The sequence below is a fragment of the Schistocerca piceifrons genome, chromosome 2, assembly GCF_021461385.2.
Source record: "Schistocerca piceifrons isolate TAMUIC-IGC-003096 chromosome 2, iqSchPice1.1, whole genome shotgun sequence".
Lineage (NCBI taxonomy): Eukaryota > Metazoa > Arthropoda > Insecta > Orthoptera > Acrididae > Schistocerca > Schistocerca piceifrons.
In genome coordinates this window covers 425,048,819-425,058,004 of record NC_060139.1, presented here as the reverse complement: position 1 = coordinate 425,058,004, position 9,186 = coordinate 425,048,819, and the positions used below count along the sequence as shown (strand labels likewise).

General features: G+C 39.7%; 1 protein-coding gene across 1 annotated transcript in view; it reads right to left on the bottom strand.

Annotated features, from left to right (window-relative positions):
• Nucleotides 1-1,820: 1,820 nt before the first annotated feature.
• Nucleotides 1,821-9,186, bottom strand: part of LOC124775442 (Down syndrome cell adhesion molecule-like protein Dscam2) — a 139,940-nt gene continuing 132,574 nt past the window's right edge. The window contains exons 14-15 of the mRNA XM_047250274.1: nucleotides 4,498-4,561; nucleotides 1,821-1,840 (exon numbers count right to left, since the gene is read on the bottom strand). Coding sequence (XP_047106230.1) covers nucleotides 1,821-1,840; nucleotides 4,498-4,561 — 84 coding nt within the window. The remainder of the gene's footprint in view (nucleotides 1,841-4,497; nucleotides 4,562-9,186) is intronic.

Sequence of the window (9,186 nt, the reverse complement as noted above, 5' to 3'; positions counted from 1 at the left end):
CGGCACTGCATCTTAAGAGTTCTGGAGCTTCTAGTGAAGAACGGCAAGTTTTTCTCTCATTCATCTTGTGGCGGTTTGTGTGGTGGGGAAAGCTTGCTTCCTTTGTTTCCTTCTTGCCATTCTATTACTAGCCAGAAGTTGTTTACATACTATATCTATAATTATAATTGCTACAAGCTAATTTAATAGTTTCTACAAGGAGAGAAAAGAAAAATGTTCCGTTTTTTAGCTTATTGAACATGGATAGAATACGACGAATTGTTAAATAACTAAGATAATTTTTAAAAACATACCATCTTCCTGTGTTCTGCAAAAGATTGGACGGCTGGCAACTCCATCACCCTTCCGTGTGAAGGCTTTCACTTCTATGCTGTAGTTACAGAAAGGAGTGAGATCCAATAATTCAATCTTGTTTTCTATTGTTGTTTGTTCATCCACAGTGAACATATCTGAAATAAGAATATAAAATAAGATTTCAGTATAGATGAATGCTTTCACATAGTTACGAAGGAAAATAGAAAGATCTTTCTGCAGCTACGCTCAAAATATAATACGTTTGAGAAAAGGGATGAAGCAGTAAAATAGGATACGAAGAATGATGTTATCTGTCTGCATATTACAAAAAAAAATAATATTTTTCAGCCTTCAGAAATACGTTTATATGTCACAGTGCTTACAAAAAGGCTCACTTTGGCTTTTAACTTGTTAAATCATGTAAAAACATAAACTTGTGTCTGAACAGGTCATGAATGTTCATGCATAGCGCTTTGCATCTGGAGATGGTTTTAGTTTAATTGATGTGCACAGTTGATACTAGGGTTACGATTTATTTACTCCTTATAAACTCAGTATATAAACTTTACTGTTTGGTAATCAGAGCGCCGAAATCTGTATTCTGATCCAAAATGAGAAGTTTCTTATTGAGAACTCTACTAATTTCCTAGGGATATTGGTGTGAAACACAGTTAATGAAGACAGACTTTGGAACTTAATTTTGAGGTGATTTACTACAGAGTGGTGCATACTTGCGCTACAGGGCACACAAAAAACATCGGTAATATTGTTGAATAGGTGCTTTAAAATTGCCATAAGTTCAGCATATTTGAAGACAATCTCGAAATAAGAAAAAGGTTACTTATTTTTCAGAAAAAGTTGTAATATATTTCCTATTCAACCATTTATAAAGGCTACATTTTAATGGCGTTTCGCATGAATCTCTGTTTTCAATCATGGTAGCGTCACTAGCTGATGCTGTAAAAGGTTCTGGTTTGTTTCCTAAGGACCAAGTCAATTATTTAAGTGACAGAAATGTCTGATACAAGTTATTTCAGCTCTGTGAGACTGGGAACTGCTACTTCAAAAAATAAACGGCAAAATTGACACATAATCAGCGAAAGTGTTCCAAATTGCGTTGTCTGCACGTCTTGCAAACACACAACGTGAATCTATTTCTTTTAGAAAATACATTCTGTTTTTATAATAATATGCTTCTGGTATTTATATATCGCACTGCACTGTGCATCTTTTGTATTAAATGACAGATAAGGTATTACTAAAATTAAGGGATGTAAAACGGCAGTTAAAAATTTTGCAGTATGCTGTTATTGTAAGTAGCTGATCAGAGTGAATATGAAACTTTAAACTCACCATCCCAGTTCGAGAGAGCGTGGTGCATGACTCGATAACCCAGAAGAATTCCATTTATTTCTGTCTCAGGGGGCGGAGACCACAGAACCAGAATGCTATATGCCGATAATGCAGTGCATTGCACATCAGTTGGAGGAGCTCCAGGCACTGAAATAAAGCTACAGTGTTCAAGTTTATGTGTAACAAACTTTCCCTGAAAACATAAGTAAAAAGATTGCGTTTACAAATTTTAATACATAAAACTCTTTCAGTTATTCTAAAAAACATAAAAGAAATTAAAAATTTGGAAATTTATGCAAATTTGGGTTCAACCAAAAAGTATCTATGGTAGAAGTAGTTCAACAAAATGTAAAAGTTTGAAGTGAGGCGAATTAGTGTGACAGGAACATATGGGGCGACAGAGGTGAGACTGTTGAAGGAGAAGGATTCGTAATTTACTCTTCTTTTGTCTCAAATTCACACTTATTTTTCTAGGCAGTTGCAGGGCGAAATAAAATTAGCATTGTGCCACGAAGCATATGAATCATGTCTAAATAATCCACGTATCTTTTGCGTTCATAGTTCAGTTCAAGGTACACAACATGTACGTTAAGGCTACTGAAGGATTGTCAATCACTCGCAGACTTACAGAACTTTTGTGGGACTTTATAGTGTGACGTATGTGGTACCTGTAATCCGATAGTTGCAAACGACACCTTATCGACACTGAAGATAGTACTGAAAGCAGTACGCTGGGTAAGCCCAGGTGTATCAAGGCCGTTATTACGGCCAGAGGTGGTTGTTCTGGGTACTGATTTCTCAGGATCTGTGCACCCATATTGCGTGAAAATGTAATCACATGTCAGTTCTAGTATAATATGTTTATCCAATGAATACCCGTTTATCATCTGCATTTCTTCTTGGTGTAGCAATTTTAATGGCCAGTAGTGTATCTCAGTGTTGGGAGACCCGTTTCAGTACGTCCTCCTGGCGGGGCGATTGCCCGCACGGTCTGCCTGGTGTGCAGAGGACTATTAGGCGGATACAACAACAGCGTTTCTGGAAATCGAAATCGACGTTGCAGTTTTTAGTGCACTGCAACCCAGCTTCTGCTGAACCTCTCATTTCTTTGACTGCTACTATTTTTATAGTGTTACGTTCACAGTAAAAAATGCGAGCATAAACTATGTCAGATTCCTAATAAAAGGTCCAAACTGTTGTGACCTTGCAAATGAACGCAGCCAGAGCTGGAGCACTGAGACAGATCCCGACTGGCGCCACTGGCGGCGCTTTGAAGTTCGCCGCCAACCACAAATGCGGTCCAATCAGCAACCTCCACGGTGCCGCCATAGAGATGGACCTCCGCGTTGTGATAAGCGGCGGCCACATGTAGCAACGATTCATTTTCGGCAATTGTGTATAACAGTTCTGGTACGGAGTTCCAGGATTGCTGTTCGTAGCTACAGTACATAGTGGAGATCAGCCGGACTTAGACTACAAGTGGGATCGCCTATAGCCTTCGCGTAGGGACATGTGTTTACTACAGTGATTGACAGTGTGATGCCCTGGACGGATGTAGTCTTGTTGACAGTGTATTCGGTAACGCACGCCTTGACAGGCCACTGCTTAGTTGTATCTGTCAGCAAGCACATCCAATGAACTGTTGTAAAACTTTAGTTAAGTAAAGCTGTTTGTGTGTCACTAATTTATTTGCACTGCCAAGGATCCTCCGTCCATCTCAAAGGACCTGAACTTGATACGACGTGTGTGAACTATTCTTCCCTGACGACCCGTACACATCACAAGAGTTACTGAAAAATTAGTTTTCTCGTATTTTTGTAGTGGCAGCTTGCCAAATGTAGCACCTATTTGGCAAATTTTCCTCATAGCTAAATTTTCGTGTGAAATGTCGCTTACTCTTTCTTCTAATACTCTGTGACGTGAGATATTTCATATACCTTCAAGCGGCAGTACCGGATTGTGCATATTTTTTATCTTTTCATCTGCAGCTACAGTTTTGAGGCGTTCTTGGTGTGGTTCACAGTGACTGAGTTATTCATACGTTTCTTAACTCCTGAAGTCATGGAGTAGACACTTGATAAACATTAATAAACTTTGGACGAAATTTTGCTGTTAAAAATTTGTCCAAAATAAAATAATTTCGTGACAGCAGAGTACTTTGGTTATTTGATTTTGATGGAATTCCCATAGGATGGCTAATGTAGGAAGCTACATAGATAAAACTCTTCTACAAATCAGTTTGGAGCCTGTTACATTAATGTGCAACATATAACAATAGAACAAAGCACTACCACCAACACTGTCGTCTAGAGAAACCGAGAAATTTTTCTGCATGTACCAAGTAAGTAAATAGGACTACATGTTAATATCATGCCACCTAACTTTAGAAATGTTCAATAATGAAAAAAATAACAAAAAATATGGGAACCATCTGCGTGCTTATCATAAACGTGTTGGTAGAAACTTAAAATTACTATGGAAGTAAAAGTGAATTGTTTTAAAAAATAAATTATCAATGACAGCTTTTGTGTGCTTTTCCGTGGGAGGTTGTTCAGGAAGAGAGCAATTGACCATATTTACTTTGTTATTAATGACAAAATTATCAAGGGAGTCTTTTGATTTTCATACAACCACGTTAGAACTGTGCAGTGCACTGAAGCTTGTATTAGAAAGAAATAAATCTGTTGGATAACTCATTCACATCCAATCAGCAAGTACTGGCAGTACCAAACAATCTTTTCAAATCCTCATTCCCTAAGAAGACGACTTTCTGGACTATAAATACTGTCCATTCAAATATATGTCATGTAAAATTACCAAATAATTATTAATATTATCTCAACTACTTACCATCTTCATCAGTTGAAGCAACAAGCTGCTGACTACGGGGTCCAGCTCCTGCTCTGTTATATGCCTGCACAACGATAGTATATTCCGTGAACTTTTGCAAATTCGACAATGTTATTTGGAGGTCAGTCCCTGGAATTACTTCGTAGGATTTAAAAAGGAAAGACTCTGTCGAATTTCGCACTCGGTAACCAACATGGTATCCAGTAATCTCACCATGTTGCAGGTAACTTTCAGGTGGCTGAAATCACATGATACATACATGTTAAGGCATTTATTTTAACGATATTCTGTAAAATTATGTGTGTGTAATATGTGTTTCTGTAATGTATTACTAAGGAAAAAGTTAAGTAGCAAATGTCTTAATCAGCCGTTCAGGGGACCAAAATGTAATGACATATCGATTACGCGAATGTAAAATGAAATGAACTTATTCATTCTAGCATCATTTACCTGGATTAGAAATGACTGCATCGAACAAGACACATTTATCGAATGTAGGATACTAAACCGGAAAGCAGATTTCGGCAAGTTCCGATGCATTGTACGGAAAAGAGAAGGGAAAAAATTAAAAAACTTCCACGCAAGCCTCTGTACAAAAAAAGCAACAACAGCGGTGTGTACTGTGCATGCATGTACAAATATTTTCAGAATAATCATGTCCATTGTAAATGGACGTGGGGAGAGGATACTTGCTATGTTAATTAGATGTATATGAAGTGGCCCTATTTATATGACATTATTAAATCGTTGCCCTCCAAAATAATGATTAACGAATTCGTTATATACGAAATTAAACAAGAATGACAAATAACTCATTTTATTACAATAAAATGCATGGTAAATGGTTTGACAAACATTGGCAATAAAAAGCTTATTCATTGACAAGCTTGGGCAAGGGATCTGGAATATGGTTCAAACGAACGCAAGTAAGGATAAAACAGTTGTATTCGCATAAGTCGTACCATTATCACCGAAGGGTTAGTGTTGAAAGACTGAAAGCGCTACTGAAGGATAAGCGTTTGCATCTATGGCCAGAGTTGAAAGCACATCGGTCGTTAAACTGCAAACCATGATAATCTGCAGGTTGAGGCTGAAGTGAGTGCAGAATCAGTCAATGGTTTCGCACCAATAACTTGCATCTGCATCTGAATTCAAATCAGCAAAAAAAAACAAAAAAGTTTGCTCGAAGAGTCCCCTGGCTGCAGAGACACCTGGCTGTAGAGAGGCTCGGATGGACAGACACTCGGCTGACGAGACTCGGTCGGAGAGTGATCTCGTGCCGTCTGCTCCCTACAGGAAAGACTCGTGATTCTGCGTTTTTCTTTCGTCACGTAACTTCGATTGGCTGAACAATAGAAATTACAGGCGCCGAATCGTGGAAAGTTGACTAATAGGATGCTGGCCTCTTTTCCCTGACTGTCATTTCAGGCATTTGACCATTAACAAGGTACCTAAGATTTGTCACTGAAAAACTGTGTCCTATCCTCTTTCTGTTTCTGTGCGTGGTCAGTGGGAATGGACCTCTTTTGGACCTCGCTTGACCTCGTTTGAAAAGTCCGTGCAAAAATAAATACTTCTTACGTTTTTGGGGTAAACCTTTTTTATTTTCCTACATAGTCTCCTTTTACACTTGTACACTTCGTCCAACGCTGTTCTAATTTGTTAATCCCTTCCGAATAATAGGAATTGTCCAAGTGTGCAAAATAGCTGTTAGTTGCTGCAATAACCTCCTCTTTTGAATAAAATCTTTGTCCCGCCAGCCATTTCTTCAAATTGGGGAACGAATAGTAGTCCGAGGGGGCCAAGTATGGAGAACAGGGGGGATGTTCAACGAGTTGGCATCCTATTTCCATTAATTTTGCGACCACAACCGATGAGGTGTGTGCTGGTGCATTGCCATGATGGAAAAGGACATTTTTGCGGTCCAATCACCGGCATTTTTCTTGTAGCTCGGTTTTCAAACGGACCAGTAATGATAAATAATATGCACCCGTAATAGTTTTGCCCTTTACCAGATAGTCGATGAGGATTATCCCTTGCGAATCCCAAAAGACAGTCGCCATAACCTTTCCGGCAGAAGGAATGGTCTTCGCCTTTTTTGGTGCAGATTCTCCCTTGGTAACCCATTGTTTAGATTGTTATTTGGTCTCAGGAGTATAGTAATGTATCTATGTTTCATCTACAGTGACGAAACGATGCTTAAAGTCCTGCATATTCTTCCTGGACAGCTGAAAATAATCCTTACAATACTTCACACGATTCCGTTTTTGGTCAAGCGTGAGCAATCGCGGAACCCATCTTGCGGATAGCTTTCTCATGTCCAAATGTTTGTGCAAAATATTATGTACCTGTTTATTCGAAATGCCCACAGCACTAGCCATCACACGCACCTTAACTCTTCTGTCATCCATTACCATATCATAGATTTTATCAATGATTTCTGAAGTCGTAACCTCCACAGGGCGTCCAGAACGTTCAACATCACTTGTGTCCATATGGCCACTCCGAAGATTTCGAAACCACTTATAAACTGTTCTAATAAAGGTGCAGAGTCACCGTAATGTTTATCAAGCTTCTCTTTAGTCTCCTCAGCTTCGTATCAGCTGAGGAGAGCTCCGCCTACCATCCTCCAAGGAAGCCATGGGTCTGAAGATGGTTATATAAATATAACCGAAACCGGTCACCTATGTTATTGACACATAAGTGTTGTGACCAAGACTGAACTTTAGTTAAAATATAATAATCTACGTTAGTTGAGTATTGACAGTCACTGGTACTGATGCACATTTATACATCGGTGGGGATTAATTATTCTGATTTGAATTGCTTTTTTAATTCTGGTTCTACATCAGTTATGGGACAGTTTGGGAAAAAGTTGGAGTCTGGGAAATATGTACAGATATTTTCGAAATAATTACACCATTGTTGAGGAATTCTTCGTAGCGTGGTACACTAACATGGCCCTTGTGGTTCAAATGTTCCATGTTCTGTGGTCAATCATGAAGGACTGTTCGGCGATTTCAAGAAACTGGAACGCAAGTATCCTCATTATAGAGTATTGATGGTTTTTAAGTGTTACATCATATCTTTCCATCACTCCTTTCCTCTCTGCAGAAGACCACAAGTTTCACTTTTTATTATGAACATTGTAACTACCTAAGCTGTATATTCGTCTCGGCCTGATTCACAAAGTGCCTAGTTCCCACAAACCTCTGATTGTGAATGCTGTGGTCGGCATGCCAACATAAAAGTCACAAACAGGATATTTCGTATCATTTGATGCTTGATGGACCACATAACTTTCCAACTGATAAATCTAGCTGTTTTGTTACATCTCTAAGTCGCATTGCATCTCGAAGTCCCAACACTGTCCGTTAGAAAATGGTTCAAATGGCTCTGAGCACTATGCGACTCAACTTCTGAGGTCATCAGTCGCCTAGAACTTAGAACTAATTAAATCTAACTGACCTAAGGACATCACACACATCATGCCCGAGGCAGGATTCGATTCTGCGACCGTAGCGGACACTCGGTTCCAGACTGTAGCGCCTAGAACCGCAGGGTCACTCCGGCCGGCACTGTCCGTTAGCTCCAGTTGCCCAGTTATTACCATTATTTGACTTACATATGATGCCAAATTTGTTTTCAGGTTGCATTTAACGGTAGTGACAATTTTTTAGGAAAATGAACACACTACACATGTTAAGCTGAGCATGTGTAAAATGGCTTTGAGCACTATGGGACGCAACATCTGAGGTCATCAGTCGCCTAGAACTTAGAACTGATTAAACCTAACTAACGTAAGGCCATCACACACATCCATGCCCGAGGCAGGATTCGAACCTGCGGTCGTAGCGGTCGCGTTGTTCCAGACTGAAGCGCCTAGAACCGCTCGGCCACTCCGGCCGGCCGGCCGGCCGGCGAGCAATTATATTACAAAATAATGTTTAACATCGATGATAAACAATCAGGTTTCACGACGATTTATCTGACAAAGTAAAATAGCAGGCACAACGTCTGTGACAAATAACTGTGTCTTTTTCAGAGAACTGCTCTCTCTGATACCAAAATTTGCACATCTATTTTATCAGCTCTAAAGAATTTTTTTTTTTTCCCTCAGTAATCTGAAATGCAAGCTGGAACGAAACATGATGATATTTCTTCATATTCTCTGCAAGTACTTTGTGAAGTGAGGGACGGGCCCATCTAACGCACGCGGGATTAGACGGAACGGGTCCGGACACAGGCGGACATGGCCACGAGAATGTATCGTGGCGTTATTAATAAGAGCAGACAAAAGCTCGCATGATGTACCGACCACGAAGTAATTGGCGGCTGCTAGAAGGGCAGCAGATAAACTGAAGGTTTCTGCGAATGACTTCCCAGCGCGAGTGCCCGTTGATTGGCGGTACGTGGCGTGAGGGAGTCGATATGGCGGAAATTCAAAGGCAGTAAATTATTCCACGGTCGCCCTAAGAGTTAAACCAGTATGCATCAAGCCACATAGTAAACAATGATACTACATGAAAAAAGAAAACTAGAGAAGAATGCACGTTTAAAGACACACTCAGAAGGTGGAGAATTGCTTAGCTAGAGACAACGAAAGCTTAAGATGACCCATTTGTCTTTAAAAATTAATAACTTCATAACATGTTAGGGCATCAAAACAAAACGTCCACCGACGGCGCT